The sequence below is a fragment of the Gymnoscopelus braueri genome (assembly GCF_963280865.1).
Source record: "Gymnoscopelus braueri genome assembly, chromosome: 20".
NCBI classification, from domain to species: Eukaryota; Metazoa; Chordata; class Actinopteri; order Myctophiformes; family Myctophidae; genus Gymnoscopelus; species Gymnoscopelus braueri.
This window is the reverse complement of record NC_137622.1, coordinates 30,158,414-30,181,518: the sequence shown is the minus strand read 5'-3', so window position 1 is coordinate 30,181,518 and position 23,105 is coordinate 30,158,414. Positions and strand designations below refer to the sequence as shown.

General features: G+C 39.3%; 2 protein-coding genes across 2 annotated transcripts; one reads left to right on the top strand and one right to left on the bottom strand.

The window, feature by feature from the left end:
* Nucleotides 1–5,018: 5,018 nt before the first annotated feature.
* On the top strand, nucleotides 5,019–7,041 carry lbx2 (ladybird homeobox 2). Its single transcript, XM_080416010.1, has 2 exons — nucleotides 5,019–5,474; nucleotides 5,966–7,041. Exons 1-2 carry the CDS (start codon nucleotides 5,141–5,143, stop codon nucleotides 6,430–6,432), a joined length of 801 nt encoding a protein of 266 aa, XP_080272136.1. The 5' UTR covers nucleotides 5,019–5,140; the 3' UTR covers nucleotides 6,433–7,041.
* A 4,571-nt stretch (nucleotides 7,042–11,612) lies between these two features.
* pcgf1 (polycomb group ring finger 1) lies at nucleotides 11,613–22,355 on the bottom strand. The gene is made up of 9 exons (XM_080416532.1): nucleotides 22,223–22,355; nucleotides 18,966–19,071; nucleotides 18,582–18,734; nucleotides 17,419–17,490; nucleotides 16,915–17,020; nucleotides 16,559–16,601; nucleotides 14,261–14,347; nucleotides 12,267–12,347; nucleotides 11,613–11,798 (listed from the first exon to the last, which is right to left on the bottom strand). Exons 1-9 carry the CDS (start codon nucleotides 22,307–22,309, stop codon nucleotides 11,748–11,750), a joined length of 786 nt encoding a protein of 261 aa, XP_080272658.1. The 5' UTR covers nucleotides 22,310–22,355; the 3' UTR covers nucleotides 11,613–11,747.
* Between the last annotated feature and the right edge of the window lie 750 nt (nucleotides 22,356–23,105).

The window sequence follows — 23,105 nt, the reverse complement described above, 5'->3', positions numbered from 1 at the left end:
TACAATATTTGTAAAATGGTAGTATAAAGTAGTACAAAGTAATGTGAAGTATACTAGCCTACATGATTAGAACATGATTGAACATTCGCCAATTAAGACCTATAATATTTCTTCAATTGCAACAAATTGCTACAAAACCTGCAAGAAGTTGAAGGATAAATGTAAGTCTGATAATGATGTAGCCTACTGTGCATGTTCACATCATGTACTTAACATTACTTAAGGCCATTTTTCAAATATATATATATATATATATTACATTTTGGACAGTCTCTGCCCACTCTTCCCTAGTGCCCACTCTTCTTGCATTCGTCTGTGTCACTTTGTTTGTCTTCAAAAACATTGCAATAATGTAGCTTATTTTGATATAAAACTCGTAGCCTTTTCTTTCTTTCTTTCCCCCAATGGAAGAACCTAGACAAGGCCTATAATTTGCATATGGCGACATGCACCTGCTGTTGAAATACTTGCTGCTCCAGGCCTATATGGTTTCCCTTGTTGTGCTTTTTTATTAGGCCTATACTTTTTTTTAAATATAGGTTCGTATATGCTGCAAGTAGCTAGTGTATATACGAATGTCGCTTAGCAAATGTGAGACCTATCTTTAGTAAAACACGTAGCTACCGTGAGCGTGCACACTGTAATAAGCCAGTAGGTTTCAACATGTGGGTCGGGATCCCCAGGGGGGGCATCAAAAGTAATCAACAAACTATACTATAAAAACTGGTCAAACATTGGCCAAATTGTCAAATAAAATAAGAAAATAAAAATTGCGAAAATAGCAAGCTCTCAACAGGAGGCATTGTGAGCTTGTAGATCATGCTATTTTCACAATATTTTACAGTTCAAATATGATTATTTTTGGGGGTCACATCTGAAAAGGTTGAGAACCAGTGTATTAGGCTACTGTCTGTCTGGGCGAGATGGTTCATTTATTACTGTATGTGGTGGCACGTTTTGTAAGCTGCTCCCGACGAGAGCAACGAAACACTCAAATATAAAATGTAAACGTTGGAGTCTTCATAAGTCATTTTTGGCCGCCTGATAGCATTCTATAACAGCTCTGACATGTAGGCTATCTTGCTTGACCAAAGATATCTGAGAGGCCTCTGTGAATCTGCTTTGAGAGAGAGAGAGAGAGAGAGAGAGAGAGAGAGAGAGAGAGAGAGAGAGAGAGAGAGAGAGAGGAGAGAGAGAGAGAGAGAGAGAGAGAGAGAGAGAGAGAGGGAGAGAGAGAGAGAGAGAGAGAGAGAGAGAGAGAGAGATAGATATGGGCATAGCGAATCATCCCCAAGTCCCATAAGACCCGATGATTGATGATGTCAGGTGTTCTGCTTCTAATTAACGTTTAAATTAAGCCAAAGACAAACCTTTTCGAATTAGCACCTCTTCGCTTTGGACCGTAAAGATCATCTGAAACATGTTTGGAGAGGAGATGCCGTCCGTCCAAACTTTATCTTTAGATTAACGCTAACCGCATGTGAGGGAGAGAACCCCCCCCCCCCTTTCCCAGACCATCATAGAGTCGGATGGCATGGCTACTCTCTTTTCTCACCCACTTATAAGATGTGAGATGTCGATATGATTGTCACCAAAAATCTTCCCCAAAAAAGCAAATTTTCCTCATTATCAAAAATGTCTACAGATTTGCCATAAATAGGGCTATACCTGCTGATTGCTATTTGATTTTTAATAATAGGCCTAATAGGACCAAGTCACTTGTAGCGAAAGGATAGCTTGTTATTTTATTCCTTGGCTTGAGGCTATAGCTATGACTTGTGTTTTATACATAAACAAAGGACAGGAACAGTCAGGCAATGCAAATATTAAAGACGGTGGCGTATAAAATTGGGCCCGTCTGTTTCTCCTCTCTTCAAAGACTCTCGTGTTGCCCTTGTCTTTTTTCTTTTTTTTTATAACCGCGGGCTCCCTCGCCCCTCCGCGGGGAGAAATATGCACGAATCCCTGCCTTTGGTTCAAACTCTAGTCTAAGCCAGTCGTTTTCAACCTTTTCAGGCCGCGACCCCCCAAAATAATCATATTTGAACTAGGGAACCCCCACCCTGACAGCACTTGGAATTGTAGACAGATTACATTCATCCACAGATACATATTGTGAAAATAGCTGATCCACAAGTTCACAACGCCTTGCAATGCGAGGCGTTGTTGTGAACTTGTAGATCAGCTATTTTCACAACCTTTGCCTCTTTTTTATGTTATTTGGCAATTTGGTCAATGTTTGACAATTTCTTTTAGTATAGTTTATTGATTACTTTTGATGCAGTAATCGTCTTTTTTCCCTTTAATTTCTTTCGTTTTTTCTTTTTTTTAATGTAGCCTATTAGGTTTTAAAAGTCCTTAAATTATCACTTTACTGTCATCTGGGGACCCCTCCAAAATCATGTGGGGATCCCCTGGGGGTCCCGACCCACAGGTTGAAAACCATTGCTCTAGTCTAAGCCCACTATCTCCATATACAGGTATCATCATCATCATCATCATATTTGTTGCTTCCCTAAAATATAAAATATCCAGTTTAAGCCTATATATATATAGAGGAGTGAGGACATTTTGAATAAATCATTTTATTTATTTTAAAATCTTTTTTTTAACGACCCCTTGTATGATACGAGGAGGTCCCGTGTAATAATATTCTCATAAATTATAGCTCGTTATGGAAAAATATTTATATTCAAAGTACCCTCGCCGGGCGGACCTCCAAGGTAGCTAATAGAATCTCGTGCTGTTTTATAACTGTGGTGCCAGTTCGTCCCTCAACGAATGTCACCATATGGTGCTGTTGGCACGAGGCGAGCAACACCGTTTCATGAGGTGGTCCATTTTGTCCAAACGGCTCGGAATAATAGTGTATAATGTATATTGTCCATTATAATAAAAATGTATCACTCATTTTATTTTTATTTTATTTAACTCAAGTTATATAGTTGCAGGCCTCTTAAACCTCACCTTATAATATCATATTATTATTAAATTAACTCCCTGGCTGTATTAGAATATCAGTGTAAGCACTTATACAATCTTACATTATTGTAAAAAACAAACAAAAAAACATACAATGCTGTTCGAATTCATCCCAATTTAATTAGGCTACTGATGCTGAATGCTGACATTGTAATTTCAGACAGTTTTGACGGATTTCAAAGCCTCATAGACAATATTTTCTTGCTTTTTTTTCTCCTCTTCTTTTTCTTAAGAGCAAATTGTAGACTATTTCGTTAAAGTCTACATACTAACGAAATGTATTGAAACGAATATGAAACGCAAGGTGAAAATAGATACCGATTTGCGTAAATCTAACGAGGGAAAAAAATTAAATGTGGACAGCCTCTGTTTGTTAAAGTCTCTCTGAATGGAACATACCTGCTCCTTTCACCGGGCATCGGATTTGTCCTCCGCTTTTGTCCCTCTAAGATGACTCGTTACATGATATATAGAGCTTATACCCAGATCACACAATTTCACATAATGAGGTGGAACTGCCATCGTGACGAATATCTTCTCCCGTCCTCTTACCTGCGACGAGCCCGTTAGATTGTGAGCCACACCACGGCGTCGCCTCCATCAGGCTATGTTTCAGGGCACAGCGTTGGATTACATTTATATGTTTTAACTCCAATCCTGTATACCAGCAACGAGGCAAATCTGTTTGGAAATCAGGTAATATAATTTTGTTTACCGTGTCAGCCAAGCTTTCACGGGTTAAGAATGTCCTGCAGAAAATAATATACGGGAACAATTACATTATATCAATGGACATTTACTTTTGCTTTTGTTTATTTCTCTACCTTTGAAATAACTTAGTTTCAGTGCCATCTTTATAAGCCTATTTTTCTTTCTTTTTTCAAGTAATGGCATGTTATTTATTAATCTCTTGTTACAATAAGAGAAAATAATCATGATTCTTTTTTTTTAACCATGGGCCTGACATAGATCGCTTGTGTTTATTAATAGTTTCAGTTCAATCGCTGTGGTATAAAGGATAACTTTAATATGGCATTTTTTTTATGTCAAATGCCTATGCACAATGCGTAATGCGCGATATATTACGCATGACGCATTGTGCGTAATTACGCACGAAATGACCAAATTAACATCACCAATCTTTTTTTTTTTACTGTATCGTAGGAACGCTCTGGGGTATTGTTATAATGCAGTGGTTCTCAGCCAGTGGTCCGGGGACCACCAGTGGTCCTTGGGGGGGTTCCAGGTGGTCCCCAGCTAAATGATGGAGAGTTAACCAAATGGACCCTTATAGATCTTTAACCCTTGAGAGTGTAATATGAAAACCAAATGGACCCTTCATTTTACGCTCTCAAGAGTTAAATTATTGTTAAACATCTGCATTACAATTAGAGAATGTAGAAGAATTGTTATTTTGATCAACGTTTGCCTGTTATCTCTCCTGATGCATGGTACCACATCAATACAGCATGGAATTGAAATAATGGAACCAATTCTCTCTTTTTTTTTCTTTGAAGAATACACGGGGGAAAACGGTGAGTGGGGGTTAGAAAGAAAGAAACATGCATAAACATTTCTGAAGTCATCTTTAGTCGCTCTGCTCGATCACCAACAGCAACAGAACTGGGGGTGCGAGAGAGAGAGAGACAGAGACAGACTCCTCCTATTTCGGCGTCCAATTAGTTCTTATGCTCTGGCCCTTTAAGACGCAGCAGCGGGTCAGCAAGTAGTGTAGTGTTTCTCTAATTGAACTTCGCCCAATCAACAATAACTCGTTAGCGGCCGCTTTCTTCTTTCTTGTTCTTTGAGACAGCTTTTTCCTTGCAGGGATTCGCCCCCCCATGCAGTCGCGCTGTTAAGACTTCCTAAAGATCTTACATGGAACTTCGCAGAGGAACCGACGCGCTCTGAGGGGAATACACACACAGCTATACGGCTTGCCTTGTGGCTACGCCCGAAGCATGGTTATTGTGGAGAAAACCTCACATCAGGCGAGCTAAAAGTTGCAAGCATTCGGCTTTTAAACGGCGCTGAAAACAAGGGACTCTACGAAACTTTTCGAAAAGAAGGCTACGGGGGATCGTCCACTAACACCGCCATTTGAATGAAATAATCAACTTTTTTTGTTGCGGACGGCAGTTTGTTCTTTGGGACTGCGATGACCTCCAGTAAAGACATGAAGGCAGGCTCCGTGTTGCAGTCCAGCAGCGAGGAGAGGAGAAGACGGGGTCCCCTGGACCAGCTTCCACCCCCGGCCATGAACTCCAACAAGCCTCTGACGCCGTTCAGCATCGAGGATATCCTTAACAAGCCGTCCGTTAAGAAGTCACAGGCGGCGAGTATCTGCCCGCCGAGGGTCCTGGAGAAAGTGACGGGCTCCAACGCGGCGCGGAACGGTCTCACGACCCCCTCGTCTCCGCTGTGCGCTCTGGAGGAACTAGCCAGCAAAACGTTTAAAGGACTGGAAGTCAGCGTTATTCAGGCGGCGGAAGGTAAAAACAGCTCGATGCATTCATGACACATCGTAGCGATTATTATCATGCTGTTGTTTTTGTTTTATGACAGAAATCAGTCAGATGGCAAGGTGGTATAAAAATCACAGCCTATGCTAACAAGCTGGGAGCAACTATTCAGCTTGATTTGTTTTGACTGGGTTTAAGTGTCTAAAGTGACCTCTATAGCCATATATTTAGGTTATATAATGCGTGAAATCGTGTACCATAATTCCACTGAAGTGTATTATGTAGTCATAATTGTATGAACGTCCCAAAATAGCCATGCTTGTTTTATATCACAAAATGGCATTTGGAAGAGAAAAAAAAGTTGATCAGCTAACAAGGCCTAGGCTATATATTCACATGCTCTGAAGTGGGCAGACTGGCACGGAACGCTCAAACGACGCTCCTGAATGTGAACGGTGCCCTCTGTTTGTATTGTTGTTATTGAGAGAAATGACCCCTGTGTCTCTTCTGGGTCTCCAAAGGTCGCGAACATCTCAACGCCTTCGGACAGAGGAACACCTCCAAGAAGAGGAGAAAGTCGCGGACGGCGTTCACGAACCACCAGATCTACGAGCTGGAGAAGCGCTTTTTGTACCAGAAGTACCTGTCTCCGGCCGACCGGGACCAGATCGCCCAGCAGCTGGGCCTCACCAACGCGCAGGTCATCACCTGGTTCCAGAACCGGCGGGCCAAGCTCAAGCGGGACCTGGAGGAGATGAAAGCCGACGTGGAGTCGCTCAAGAAGATCCCCCCGCAGACCCTCGAGAAGCTTGTCAACATGGACGACATCGACGAGGACCCGCAGGGGAGCTCCGGGGCGATCTCTCCGAGTATCTCCCCGTCGTCCCAGGGACACCACCGGGCCTTCCCACAGTCCCCCTCCTCGTCCAGAGACCAAACCACGGACGAGTTCTCAGAAGAGGACGAGGAGATCGAGGTGGACGATTGACATTAATAGGCTCGAATTTTAAAAAGAATTAAAGGAGGGGGGGATTTTTTTTTCTCCCCCCAGAAAAAAAACTTTTGCACGGATATTGACAAAAAGGAGAAACGTTTAAGGATTTTTTTTCTTTTTCTTTTTTTCTTCTCCTCTTCATTTTAATTTATTAATCGGACTGTAAAGCCTCCAGATGTCTTGTTTTAAACATTTTACCGAATTATTTGAGGAATATACATCTTGTTTCCCCGCGTGAGACAGACCTGTTATGGTATACAGGAAAGACTGCAATTGTATTTCATGTTAGTTTATAGGGGGAAAGTTGTGCAATTATTTTTTTGTTAAGCCATATTCCTACACCTGTTCAAAGGATTTGGATCTACCAAATATTTAAATTAAATATCTCCCCTGGTTTATTTCATGCCTAGCCCTTGTAACAACTGCAACAAAAAAAATGTCAACATGACAAACTAAACTGGGATAAAAAGTTTAGCTTATCCCGTGATAAATGTAAATTGATTTGTTAAAGAAAACTAAAGTGTTTCTGCCGACATGCGAGCCCATCAGTCATGCTATAAGGAAGCATTACTATTATTATTATCCAACTGCAAACGAGCACATCACCACCTTTCACACACTCTGGGTTTATGTATATAAATTAAACATCATATGCGATAATTTTATTGTAACATTCTATTTAATCAGCATCTATGTAAATAAATGGTATATGATATTTCAAGATATGTTTTCGGGACAATTCGGTGTTTTTGATTGATTGATTGATTGATTGATTGAATACTTTATTAACAGTATGCAAAAAAAAAGCACAGAAAGTACAGTTCTATACAAAAGGATGCTATAAGGATTAAACCCAAGAAAGCACTGGCTTGTTTCCATTGGGGTCCTGTGTATTCAATTCATCGAAACATTTAATGACAGACAAATATACAATGCTATGCAAAAACATCATATAAACGAGTAGTAACAAGACGGCGTCTTGTTGTTTAGGTGCAGACAGTGAATGGATGGGATAACATTTTTAAAAAGCCAGGCCCACCCCCAAAAATGCTATATCCTATACGCGGCATTTCTGGAAATATTTACGTGGGGGGTTAAAAAAAAGAAAGAAAATCGAAACTTAAACAGCCTTTCAGTCCTCAAGTGCCTTGAGCTCAATTAGCAGCAGACGAACAGCTTTTTCCCCCCATTCTTTCTCTCCGCTTTAGAATGCCGGGTTGTCACAAGAAGGGCTGCAGCCCTCTCTTGTGACAACCTCGCATTCAAAGCGGGGTCTGGGCGCCGTGTTAAGAAAAGGTGGCTCCCGCCTCCAACGCCATATGGTTTTCTTACGAATTGTCTTTAGCACAAACTAGTCGACGTGATTGATTAGGTTAACCCGCCTTCGCTCGCCGTACATAAACAGTTTCCACTGAGCCGTGAGCACAGCAATAATGGTAGGGCATCTGCCACTCCTGTCCCCGGGTCTCTGTTTGGAGAAACTCTCTCCCCCATGAATAGCAAATGGTTAAGCGTGAGGGTCCTAATGAATATAAGGCCTTCAATAGGGGAGTGCAGTGGAAGTGGGAGTGTGTGTGTTTTCTTGTTACCCCCACACACACACCGCCGTCTGTCTGCGTGAGTGTCTCTCCAACCATTTCGCAACAGTTGTAACGGGATCAAGAAGGCCCTTTACTTTTTGGACAATGGGGAAGACTGGAGTACAATTGATGCAGTCACTCGGAATCCCGGAGGTTGAAAAGTCAAGTAGGAGCTTTTTATGGTGGTGGTGGTGGTGGTGGTGGTGGGGGGCAAAGGATGACACGCCTAGAGGCTAAAGTCAGACCAGGATCGGTCCTTAACACTTCTAATCCCATGTAAATTGTAGATAAGGTCATTGCATATGAAAACATAAAAAATTAAATAAAAACAATAAACGCCAAACAAACTATTATCTGCACAGTAACATCCTGAGTGTTTTAATTTAACTCTGAGAGAGAACCAAATGGACCCTTGGTCCCTTATAGGTCCATTTGGTTCCATTTATACTATCTCAGAGTTACACATTGATAAATTAACACTGAGGATTTTACTCTGTAGGCCTACAAAATAAAATCTTGAGTGATGGAACTGGAAAAGATATGATAGGCCTGTGATACAATTAAATAAACACAAATTGACCTATTACATATGTCTTAGTAAATAAAAATAATTGATGGTCTTTTGACTGTAGCCCCTAATGCATTTCAGGCCTGAGGCATAAAATGCACAGCAAGAGCCCCAGATCTAAACATAGCGCATGGTATGGGGTACACATGTGTTTGCTCTCCAGCAACTGAACTTAATTATAAAGCCAAAAAAAAAGAGGTTGATATTTAGTTGTTTTATATTTGAGTTATTATTGTTTTTATTATTATCATTATCTTATGTATGATTTTATTGGCAATATATCCATATTATATACACATCTAAAAGCAAATGCTAAACTGTTTACAGGTCAAATTAACTTATTTTTTAAAAATTGCTTGTGGAGGAGAAAAATAATCTTCATCCTTTGCAGTTAATTCAAATCATAAATCTTAATCCTTTGCAGTTAATTCAAATCATTATCATATCTTCCAAGAAATGACTAGAATTATCTTCTCTTGTTTCCAAAAAACAGACACGACTGTACAGATATAAATAGTCATTATACACCTTAAGCATAGTGGCATATGGAAACCACACCTGGGCTTTTGTCTGTATAGTTGCCTGGTGGACACATTTGTCCTATGAGCAGAATCCATGGGAAATGAAGGCCCAGAGAGGTCAACAGAGGCAAGGGCCAATCAAATGATCTGTCCAAGAGGCCCACAACATTTAGTTTTAGCCTACAGGTCAAACCTTAAGGGGATTATTATTGTTATAATTGATAGATTGTTATGATTTTCTTTTTAAACATAAGGGTGCCCTGAAGGGACACATTCAACATTCATCGTTTTTATAAAAAAAGGGGGGGGGGCACACGCACCCATAATGGAAGTGTGCTGCTGACTGAAGTGTGCAGGGTTTTCTTTGTGAGTTATTGGGCTTATTTTATTCATTTAAAATATGGACAAACAGGAATCTTATTTTAGTATTTAAAAAGCTTCGTGTCAGCCTGAAAATATGACCTGTATTGTAGAAAATCAATTCTTCTCTGAGTATTCATCATAAAATGCTATTTATAAACTATACCTTTCAATAACAAAAAAGGTCCCTTGGGGTACATTCCCCAAGGTCACAGAAACATTTGGGGCTATGTCCTTTTTTTTCCTTTCTCTTTTTGTGAATTTCATTTCCTTTATGGGGCCATACAATTCTAAACTGAGAAACACACATTTGTGTATTGAGAATAGAACATATCATTATTTGTTATTTATTTATTATCAGATATTGGCAGTTTGCTGGTTTGAATTTGTTTGATTTTGGACCAGATATATAGATTTCATTTACTTCAACAGCATCAACAGCATGTATGAAAAGCGCAGAGACTGCCACCTAGTGGTGGCAGCAATACACAATAACATCCTCTTTGTTAATGTAACTCTTGAGAGTGAGAAAGTGGACCCACTTTGGGTAAATATTTACACTCAGAGTTAATTGAATATGAAACTCCACACATAGTAGAATTCCTTACTCACTGAATTTGACTGTGTATGGAGAGGGGGTGGAATCGTGGGTGGATGTCTTGCTTGATATTATGCCAATGACACAGAATGACTTGTTTATTTTAAGACACTTACAGTCTTACAATACAGAGCCAGCACTGAATAATGTACTTTCTTTAACTAAGGATGGATTTGAACCAGAGACACTAAATGCATTTGAACTGGAGACACTAAAACATTTTTGGGCAATTGCTGATTTCCCTAATTGAATTCACAAACATTAATAGAAAGTCAGTGAAAAAAAATGCTGATACAGGACTTTAAAATAGTATTACCATAGTAAGTCTGTCAGTGACATTTAGAAGATTAAGATCTCTGTTTTCGCCTACTGAAATGCCAACTGATAAATTGTTTTCCCATTGTCAAAAACGGCAGCCTCATCAATTTCTATTTGGAACCTATACCTGTTTTAGTGCATAGAGCCTAAAATATTAGTATAGAATCTAGTTTGTTTTTTATTATTAATCAGGACTACACATATGTTGTTAGGCAACATATTAGACTTGACATTATGTTAAAAGTGTAGTCATAGCTATAAATCAATGTTTACGTTAATCAAGTTAAAATCTTAATGTTTACATAAATTTGTGAAATAAATTTAATTATTTTTTAAGTTAGAAACAAATTCATCAAGAAAGTATATAAAATTCAACTTCATAGGATTATTTCCATGCAAGAAACTGTTGGGTTGGATTTGTAAAAGTAATTATGCCTTTTGTTTCATAAGACTGAAGCTTACTATGTCCATTTTTGCTTTAGACTTTCTCGAGTTATTTCCAGAATCTTACAGGCACACCTTAAGCACATGTCTAGTTATCTGGACATTCAAGTCCTCAACCATAACATCTACACAAAATGTTATATTTGTACCCCAGGAAGCAGCTCCTAAATGTTTTATTATTAAAAAAAATCATTTGACAGCATTTCAGGGTGACTAAACAGTGCAGTGGGTAGTACTGTCAGGAACGAGAGGTTGCAATGTGACAGGTCAAGAGCCAAACTTGAACCCACATGCTGTCAGAACTAGGTCTGCGCCTGCTTGCTCAGCACACTAATTAGCAGCGCCACCAAGTCAAGTACTTGTAAACTTTAATTGAAAACTTCCATTAATGGATTCCCCAGCAAACATGCAGTCCGATAAAACTACTTGTCTTAAAAGAAAAAAAGTTACATTGTGGATGGAACGCAATATTTTATACTAATTTGGCGTGTTTCGTGTTCGTGATTTGTAATCACAGTCCTTGTTTGACAGACGTGCTGAGTATAAGCAAGGTTGACTATTTAAATTACATAACACTACTTATCTTTCATGGTGTGGTGCAGTTTAATTGCTCATTCAAATCAACAGGATGGAACTTCGTAAGGTGCAAAATGTATTTGTCATCTTTCATTTAATTTTCCTCACTACTTCAAATTTGTTTTCCATTCATTTTCCAACAGAACCTACTCATCATTGTTGTGTTGATGAATCTATCTCTGGTTATTGTAATTGAACAAACCACACCATTCATTTTGCCAATCCAATTTATTCTCAAAAAATACAAAAAACAAGGAAAATAAGTATATGTACACAAAACACTATTAAAATAGAATGTATATTATACAAAATATGTACAGCTGCCTGCCAACTGAGGCCGGGTCCTATCTGCTTCTTTTGTCCTTGATGGTATAGTGAAGGACCAATGGTTGAGCCTGGGGAGAGAGAAATAGACAACTCAATATTTGAGCAAAGAAAATTATACTGGCCATTTTAATACTTTAGCTTTGATTACTGTATAACAAAATGTACTGTCTTGCATGTCAATGGTCAATGGCATTAATTAATTTACAGTATCTTCTAATGTGCCAAATGATATTGATATTATGTATTCTAAAATTGCATTTTAAAATTACATTTCTGTCTTATAGCAGACGCTCTAATTTCAAATAACGTGAGAACAACAACAACAACAGAGAATGAATCTGCCTTTAAAGTCACTGTGGAGCTTTTTACTCTAATTCAACATTAACAAAACATTTATCCTGAAACATTCTTCCTAACGGCAGTACAAAAAGAAAGTACCACAGACACAAAGGGAAAGAAAAGAGGGGGCGCGTTCAAGTGTAAAGGAATGTATGAAATCTGCTGGCGCCAGTTGAAGAGTGGCTGTGTCGTAGTACCTTGCCAAACCAGTGAGAGAGCCACAGCCGCTTCATGGTCATGTGATCGGGGAGGGACTCGTTATTGAACAACATCTGGACCTGCAGATCAAGAGAGACCACACGGACAGATGAAACAGGGGGCAACCTGACGGGACAACCAACAGCTACCGCTCTTTGTCTCCACGCGTCGTACTGTATAGCCCCACTGTTTCCCCAAACGGTGGGTCGGGGACCCATCCGTGAGTCGCTGGATCCATTTTCGTGGATCGCAAGTGAATATTCCTTAATTTCATTTCATTTATTATTATTTTAAAAGATTTTCTGAAGATTTCTGCAAAAATACACACATTTTCGTGAGTTGAAAACAAATTCAAACATTTTTGGAATGAAGTAAAAATAATCAAAGAAATTCCCTAAATTGTTTAAGGGGTAGTGAAAACCACTGCTGTAGCCTGTAGGCAATCGGGGAAAACATTTAGCACAGCAATCGGCGGTGGAACGTAGTACTGACCCTTGAATTTGGTATCAAAGATTGAAAATATTTTCGTGTAGTGTTCATTTAAAAAAAATAAAACGAATCTGAATATGAAAACAATTTCATAGGGTGAGGAATTTTAAAGCTTCAGTTCAGTTCGCAACTGAACAGTCGCAAAAGTAGAATTTTAGAGTACAATCATGGTGTCAACATGTTTACAGGTGCTGGATTTCTCTCAAAGAAGCCCTCTCTATTATCGCTACCAATAAAATGTGACCGTTCCCCCGTTCTCTTTCTACAAATAAAAAGAAAACGAACCCAAGCTTTAACCTGTTTAGACCGGGAAAGAATCGATGTCATTTTTAGATTTCTTTGGCAATTTTTTTAAAATCGTGACAACTTGTGCAAATCTTTAAATATATATATTTTTAAAGCGAACATTTGTCAAATGTTTTGTTCCAGGGACCCCCAGAAGCAAAGATTTGAGTTGCAAATGTTCGCTTGAAAAATATATATATTCAAAGATTTGCACGAATGTTCACGATTTTTCAAAAATAGCAGATCCACAAGCTCGTGGCGCGAGCTTGTATATCTGCCATTTTTGAATTGCCAAAGAAATCTAAAATGACAGAGATGCGTCCCCGGATTGAATGGGTTAATGTAACATTATGTACGGTGGGAGCCTCTAAAATGCACTACAATTCACTGTGTGGCATATTACACATTAAACCCCAGGTGGACTGAACCGTCCAAAAACCTGTCAGTGAACCACGTGAGCTACAAAGGGAATCAAAAACCTAAAGCCTAATTTATACTTGCACCAAAAGTCTGTTATTTTTGGTGAGCAACACTGAAAAATTAGGCTCAACCCGGACAGTGTTGGTCATGTGCTCTACCCCACCATATAGAGAAACCTTCTGCCAAACAATTGCTGCCCTCAATTCCTTATTACCGCATGGGTTTTACTTGCCACGTACACTCAGATGTAACAGAGGCCCTCTTGGGAGTTTGGTTAACACACCGTTTCCCAAACAGCGGGTTTCCCAAACACTTGTGGGTCGTGGAACCATTTCCGTGGGTTCGCGAGTGAATATCCCTTTATTTTTTTTCCCTAAATTTTGTCATAAGTTATTTTAAAAGATTTTCTAAACAAACAACAATTCACACGTTTTCATGAGGTACACAAAGTAATTTCAAGAATAAAATACAAATAATCAAAAAAAATCCCTAAATTAGAAAACAAATGTTTAAGAAGTAGTGAAAATAGCAGATCTGCAAGCTCGAAACACGGCGCGAAGCGACGCGTTGTGAGCTTGTAGATCTGCTATTTTCACTAGTTTGGGTCCCAGGCAAACGTCCGATTTCTCTTTTGGGTCTAGAGCCAAAAGGTTTGGGAACCACTGGGTTAACACAGACAGGGCAGCAGGCTTACATACAACGAAGAAACAATGGAGCTTTAACAGCCACACTAGCATAGCACAGCAAAACATTCTGCACCTTCCAATATGAACATCAACGGACATAGTAAGTAACTGACCTGGTGTTTCTCCACATTTAGTCGATGACACAGGACTTTCCTCAGGTGCCTCACCTCAGCACGGACAGAACAGCGAACAAACTTCTGCTGCAGAGGGGTAAAACAACAACGTACGCAAATGATCAATGAAAAAGGATGGACTCAAATGTCAGCCTGGGTCTTTCACTTGCCTGGGCGATATTTGTATCTTTGCAAGTATTACTGAAATTATTTAGTTATTTAGTTTCCAGGCTTGATCAAATATCTTTTTTTAATAGCAGGGGAGTGACCACCACAACGTATGACCATGATCACTATATCCTGAGGATGAGGGCATTACAGGGTTCAGTGAAAATATAAGCAGCTTTGGAACACATTGGAACACACATCACACTCAACCCAGGTCTTGGATTTGAACCCAGGATGTGATTATGTGATATGGACACCAATTGTATAGCTTTCTAAAAGGGGGATTGTCATAATTCGTTAAAATTGATAGTCAAATACAAATAAAAAATAACAGACATGCATACAGTAGCACAATGCAAAAAAAAAGTTAGATAATAGTGTACAATCAGAAGTCAGTCACCTATACATAGCCTACTCATTGGTACACACCCCTCATTTACCTGCAAAAATAGTCCTAAACACATGCTTCCACACAGCAACACACACTGCTTATGATTTAACACAGTATTAAAACAACAAATGGTTATGAGTTAAGAGATATAAGATTAATATCTATGGTAATGTATGTACGCGGTATGTCCATTAATTGCCGTCTCATGGGGGTAGTAGTCCGTCCGTCCCCCACGGTATTTGCTTATGAGGGGGAGACCAAAGACGAAGGGGTACATGTGGTACCAGACACATGCATCTGTTTACCACGCAATATCTATATGCACGATAACGAGAGGCTGAGCTCACACCCATGCAATTCAAAATATGTGATATTTATTTGACCAGACTTCACACACAAGACACCTCCCTGTCTCGTGAATGTAGCTATAAATACATTCTTGCTGTGGTCAAAAGGCCTTGGCTTAAGTAATTCTCTGGAGTGTAAAGATCAGATATACAGTATATTCCCTCCCCTGAATTCGTACAATGTTAGCACGGCTTCTCTAGGAATGTGCGAAGGATTGTCATAACATGTAAATTAATAGCCCTGTTTAAGAGCAAACAAACAAAAGCAAGGTCTCTACATTCTCTTTAATTAAAATTAATTCATATAAAAATAAATCTGTCATATGCACGAACACCAAGGCCTCTCTTGACAAATACAGCAGAAGAGTGACCTCTGCTGGTTGACACGGGTCAGTACAGCAGAGTAGAAACATTTTCCAAACAAGTAAGCATTTGAGATACATTCCTATTTTAGTTATTGACACTTAGCATGACTTAAAACGAATAAGAGGGTGTTATTTATTCACTATGGCAGAGACTCTGTGTGCAAGCAATAAGTATAGGCATCAATCCCTTAAGATAACCATTCCAGGTCGAAATGTTGGTATTCAATCAATTATCCTGTATCGTGGCTATGACTATGCAACCTTTCCTTCACTCTTAAGGTCCTTACACACCGGGGCGAATTCTTCATGCGAATATATTAAAATAATGCGAATATATTAAAATAATAAAATATATTTTTTAAAACCTTATAAAGTCAATGCAAGCGTCCACATCAGTTTCGCGAAGCGAAAAAGCGTCTTTTAATTATTCGGAACGAGTCCGAATTTTGCGTATATTCGCATATTCGCCGGTGTGTAAGGACCTTTAGACTTCTTTACCAAGGTCAGCAGACACATACGTTACATGTGGGTTACAGCCGATGCTATCGTTATTAATAGTATTTCTGTCAAAAGTTTTAATCCAAGTCTACTGTGGAGGTAAAAGCAACATGCTGTACTGTGTGCTCTACAAATAAAATGACGAAGGAAAGATAGGCCTGAAATAGGGCACATGAATCTGAGGGACATGATTGTATATCTCTGATGTCAGGGCACAGCACAGATATTTAGCAATTGAAGTCTACTGTCTGTGCCAACATGGAAACCAAACACTAGTTCATGCCATCCACACACACAGACACTTCATTCTAATGCATGTGCACAGGCAAAGTGTGTTTGTACTCATTTAGCAGTTAAAGAGCGCAAACAGTTATTTGCCAACGCCACCCTGTGTGAGCCCGGTTGCTCTGGAACAGTCCACAACTTGTTCCGGAATATGATTGTATGTTTGTGCAGTACAGCGATTTTGAAATTGGCTTTCATTTACAGAATATGTATTACAACAAAATCCATCATGTTATAGCCTTACCTGAAGAGTAAGCTTTGTCTTGTCTTTTCCAGAATGTGACGAACTACACACAAAAAAAGAATTTAGGGTTAGGTTAAACTCAAACTTTTCATGTGTTGACTGACACGCTATTGTAATGATCAATAATTATACTTTAACCACTTGGAACCCTATATACTTTGTCTGCCAAATAGCTAAAATAGCCGATCTACAAACTCAGCTAGTAGATCAGTTATTTTCGCAGAATGTTCGGCTATTATGATATGCCCAGAATAGGGACGCTAGGGTTCATGTGGTTATATGATTAAACAAATTACAGTGTGAGGAACACTCAGACTATATATATAATAATACTTTCTGACAAAATCAAAGCTTACCTTTGTCTTTCCAGACAAAGTGACACCTGCTCATCATATCTGTAGAAGTGGGCTTTTGAATGGTCAAAGCTAGTGTATGGTAAACCCGTGGCATCAGGCATGGCATCTAGGAAAATCAAATCAAAGACAATTTCAAAGTGAAAGTCCAAATTTAGCACAACATCCCTGATTAGGCAAGGAAAAGCACTGCATTGCTTTCTGGGAAGAAGAAAAAAAAACCTGCAATTATTAAATGTAGTATCGACAAAAAGTGCTTTCGGTTAACAAGCATGGATTCATGTAATATTTATGGAAATATTGAGTCAAATGACAGACACTTATTAAAAGAATACACGTCTTATTAGTAACATTCAATATTTGGATGCTGGAAGTGTCAATCCTGACAGGTTGATGTATAGTATACTTCAACTACTTTGCAAGAATGTCATCATTGCCCATGGGGTCAAACTCACATTAAAAAATCACATTTGTGAAGTAGTGAAATTGGACAGATGACAGTCTTACCATCTCCAGTGGGTTGGATGACTCGCTCTAGCCCTCTGGACTGATAGAATTCTTTTATTCTTTTATCTTCACCTATTCAACAGATAGAAATGAGATAATATAAAAAGTTATTGGACATCAGTTATCATTGGTACATAGAAACCAGCGGAGATCCGACCGCAGGAATCATCTCAGATTTATCTAGTGATGGAAGAAGTACTCAAATGTTTTACTTAAGTAAAAGTACCAATACCCTATTGTAGAAATAGTCTGTTACAAGTACAACTAAGTTCAAGGTTCAAGGTTATACTTTATTGTTACATCTCGTATACAGGTACATAAGAGTAAAACTTATTTTGGTTCGGCTTCCTTCAGACAATGCAGCAGCATAAGTAATAACAATAGAATAAAGAAAAAACGTTAAAAGATTTTAAGAAAGAAGAAGAAGTTCGGTAATGAAAATGTATTTGAGTAAAAGTACAAAAGTATTGGCATCAAAATGTACTTAAATTACCTAAAGTAAAAGTACTCAATATGCATTTACCATTTCTCAAATGTATAAAATACATAAAAAGGATAAAAAATACTTTGAAAATAGCAGATCTACAAGCTCACAATGCAACGCGTTGTGAGCTTGTAGATCGGCTATTTTCAAATTGCCTCTAAAGTGGTTTCGTAATAATAATCAAAATCTGCAAAGTAACTAGTAACTAAAGTTTTCAAATAATTGTAGTGGAGTATAAGTACAATATTTTCCTTTCAGATGTAGTGGAATAGAAGTACAATTATTGAAAATTGGAAACACTCCAAGTAAAAAATACCTCAGAATTGTACTTAAGTACAGTACATGTAAGTGTACTTAGTTACTTTCCACCACTGGATGTATCAAACCACTGTATCCTGTCAATCAACTGATGTTTGAGTAAACTAAAACCATCACCATATTGCAAAAGAATTTACTGTGATAACTATTATCATCAAGTGTTGGCAATGCCAGGAATAAATTACTTCAATATTGCAATGCGGCTAAAGAAATCTTTCACTTGGACAGTCATTTTCACTCTAATAGTTTATGTTCAACCTCAAACAACAGCCTTTCTGGGGCAACCATGTCCAGGATGAGGCTTTAATTCTTGTTAATAATAATAATAATAATAACATTGCATGGCATAACTTTTACTTACTTTCTTGTAATCCAGGCACCAGTTTGTAGACGATGTCTTGCATCACTCGATCCAATTTCAGGTTGAGTAAAGGCTGCGTTTCGTGGATTTTGATGTTACACATTGGACAATACTTGCTCGTTTGCAGGTATTTTACAATACAGCTTTTGCAAACTATGAGAGAAACAGAAAGAAATACATAATAAAAAAAGACTTACAGTAGCCTAATTCCGATCAACCAAAGGCCCAGATGTAAAATGCTAAGCAATGGAACCAACTACCAGAATTATTTTTGTTTGTTTTTTCACTGCATAGTGCATACAGAACAGCACTGACAAAACCAAAGAATAATCAGTGAGAATATTGTCAACTTAATTTAGCATGAAGGCCTTTCTTGTTACTCACACGTGTGCAAGCATTCTGTAATTGTTGTTGCATCTATGAAGTAGCCAGCACACAGGTAGCAGACAATGTGCTCGTTCAGGTCCTTGATTTTCAACTTGACCTCCTCCTGCAAAACACAAACAGACTTTTATTGGCTTTTATTGTAAACCCTTTCGTAGAAAGAAGGTCATGTGTAATCTTCAACAACGGCCAGCAATGCCAGCTCATAAGTGTCCATGTGAAAAACACTAAGCCGCTTTTACGCAGAGATCCTGCAATAATGGCATGAAGAAGACGAGTCATTAATGCCGGCTTTGCTTTTTAACACAGACCCAAACAAAGCCGCCTCCATGTATGCTTTTTATAGCATGCCTGCGTTGCAGAATCACAGGCGTACCCATTGCAACCACGTCAGCACTGTTATGCTGAGGTGTTTGACAGCTGTTATTAGATTTCATACCTTTACAATAGTCTGTAACAGACCATAGTCACAGAAGCTCCAGTAATTAAGCATTTCATTCACCAAGCAACATAAAGGCTGTTTTTCCAAATAATAACAGCATTCTAATTAAAGTTGTATAATCCGCTCAGTTGTTGTCAAAAAGACGATTCTAAACTCACTTTCTGTCTCTCTCACACACAATAACAGCTGTCGCGATAGACATTATACATTTATGATAGCCTACGCATTTATGTCACAAAATACAGCCTCAGAAGAGTTGTGTTGTTTATTTAGACTAAGCCAATTGATTTAGTGTAATTGATTTAAATCTTTTTTGTTGCCACCCACTGCAAGGACTCGACCGAGTAAAATGAAAATAAAGACGGATCCGGGCATCACTAGTGTGCATGTGCATGAGAGACAGGAGGAACAATATTTTGATGTCTGTAGTGTGTAACGTCTGTGTAACGTTGATGTGTAAAGCAGGGAGTGATTCAAGACAGAAAGGTTTGCAGATGCGGACCAGATATTACACCTCTGTCCCACTCTGAAATGTTCCTTTTACACAGCCATCGATTCAGCTCTATGATTACCTCTGTTGCTGCCCAAAAGGCGGTCTCTGTACCTTACACACAGAACAAGAAGGCGAAATGGTGGGGCAACATTCCCGCCTTGAACAGGCAGTGAAAAAGGGTCTACTGAAACTCTTGACTGCGCGATCACTGTAAATTGTTTTCGATAAGTGTCAACAAAATGACTCAAATGTAAACTCCTTTTTGCAAACGTATTAACCATCAAGAAGAGTTCCAAACAAAACACACTGACAGTGACACACAGTCAGTGTATGGTGTTCAAGCTCCATCGATGCGCTCATTATTTTGGTTGTGAAGTGAAGCCATGACAAAGTATTGACTTGTCTTTTTTCAGCAATTTCCTACTGATTAATCGCTAACAAAAGTCCTTCTGTGCATGGTATGTAGTACCGTTTCAAGTTTTCAAAAAAGCACTCTTTGTTAATTTGCAATACATTTTGTGGTGCGTTTTAGGTTCTTCAAAACAATCAATGCAACGCAGGCCCTTGCTCTCTTTTGTCAGATTGTCTCTTTAAACCTTTGTTTGAATCCATTCAAATGAGATTGTAGTTTAGCTCTAAAAAGAAAACAGTGATTCATAGCTTCAATCGCGGTGACCGCGGGTGCAACTGGTATTTTTTCTCACTGCTCCATTAAAACCCTCTAATGGGGAACTCATTTAAACTTGGTATACTACATGTACTATGTACAGTACAATCAGTGTTGTCAGATTTTGCGAGAGAAGAGAAAACAAGCTCAAAAGAAGCAACTAGGCCACATGAGCTGATGAGCGCGCACATACACGCCTATTTGAAAACAATAGCAGATCTACAAGTTCACATGCTTGTAAATCGATCAGCTATTTTCAAAAGTATCTTTTGTTGAAAATGTTGGAGAACCACTGGTTTACAGCCTTAGGAAGCAAGCCCAAAAAAGCAACTACACTTTAGGCTTAAAAACTACCAATATTTACAATCGACTTTACAGAAAATCAGGCACAAAGTCGCTTGTAAACAGACATGGCAACACATCAATCAATCAAGCAGTGCTGGCAGTGTAAGATCTCCAGGTGTGGACTGGAGTTGACAACTAGCCTGGTTCCAGACCATAGACTCCGCCCACTCTGATATTCATGATAGTTGACAGACCCACTTGGTGGGTCGAAAAACTACACGTAAACACGCCAGCTTTAAACCCACCATGTGTCAGCATCGCTCCAGCAACCAATGCACAGCGAGTAAGTGATTCTCCCCCCTCACCCACTCACTCCTTTTTGCTCTCAATGATGAATGTGTTGCTGAAAAGTGGTCCGTGTTTTCGAGCCAAAGATGTTGAATGGAGCTGTATATGTGTGGCATAGTAACACACTCCGGAGGGCGGGACAAACACACTGAGGGGACAGTATGTAGTTGTGTATTGTGTGTGTGTGTAACTGTGCTTGGCGTGTTCGCTCGCCGAAAGGAGGAGTGAAATGCGATGACATGAATGTAAACTGAGTGAAACTCTTGTATTCCGCACCATACAAACACACGGAAGATTAATAATAAAAAAAGACACCCTAACTGCCTCCCTGGCGACGTCCAACGTGCCTGCCTTGTCTAACTAACAAGGCTGCGAGTGAGTGTCAGGTTCAAATCAGCACGCATCCGAACTGCCTGCTGATTCGAACCTGAACGCTTGGTAATTCCAGACAGAAGAAGTTCTAAGCTCGTCGGCTGCGTTTCAGCCATGGTTTCATCTTGGTCCGCGCGGCGGTATGATGATGATTGTGAATGACGGTTGGTCGGAAGGAAACAACGCACGCAAGTCGTGCAGACAGTCAGAGAGGAGAGGAACAACACGGGTGTAAGTAACTACTCCCTCCCCTGCGTTTCACTAATTCACTCACACTCAGTTCACTTTACAGTTCGGAGCTCTCTCTCTCGCTGTCTCAAACAGTCTCTCTTTCTCCTAAGCACACACAGTACACGGTCTCTCTCTCAAACGCCGTCTCGATCTCAAGCACACACACCGTCTCTCTCTCTCTCTAAAACAGTCTCTCTCTCCCTCTCTCTCTCCATCACTCTTCCAACACGCAGAGAGAACGGGCTCCGCCGCTCGCGCTGCCTTCCTTCCATCCACAACCACACACAACGCACCATGTGCCGTTTTATTTAGCTTCTGTTTTTTGAGGGGGGTCGACCCGCGTGGCTGCGTCACGTCGACCCCCGTCCCGTCGGGGGGATATAACGTCAAAAAAGACGACACGGCGGGGCTCGACTCACCTCGTTCCGCAGCGGGTCGAGTTTATAGACGGACTGGAGCTGGTTTCGTAGCCGCATCGCTATGGCCATTGGACCTTGTTCCGCCATCTTTCTTTGGGAATTCTGCTTACTTCCGGGTGTCCGGAAATAGCACCGTTCGTTCTCAGCGCTTCTCTTCTCTCTCAGCAGGCTGGTTGTAGCTGTGGCTGGTTGTGGGTGTAGGAGGCGGCCGGGCCAATGGCTGTTTGTGTTGTACTTGTACTCAGTGTCACGATTATTTGTCACACAGATAATTGCGATTAACGGTTTAATTGGTGTTTTGTCGATTAACACCGGAACATATGAATACAAATTCCATTTCTGTTTGGCTTTTCTTTTTTTTTTGTGGCACAGGGCATATATGACAAACTTAATATACAAAGAAATGACATAATTAATAACTTTATACTTTTAAGAAAACATTAATAGTGAAAATAACAGATCTACAAGCTCACAACGCATGGCAACACATTGTGAGCTTGTAGATCTGTTATTTCCGCTATTTTTTTTTGTAATGTTATGAACATTTTGCAACATGGAAACGATTATGATGATTATGCAAAACTAATTGCGATTACCTCAAATAATTGTGATTAGCTGATTATGTAATAATTGTGATCCTCCATGATCCGTAAATGTTGCCCTAACTACAGTACTGTACTGTATAATAGGCTTATTTATCCCTACTGTGTGAAAAATACATACAATACATAAACAAAAAGAAAATAACAGTTAAAGCATTCATAAATAGGAAAAAATATATTCTGCGCATTACCGTAACCCTCTCTTTTATATATTTTTTTGTGGTTTTGCTATGAAGAAGTTACTATGATATAATATGTGTATTTTTTTTAATTAATAAGAC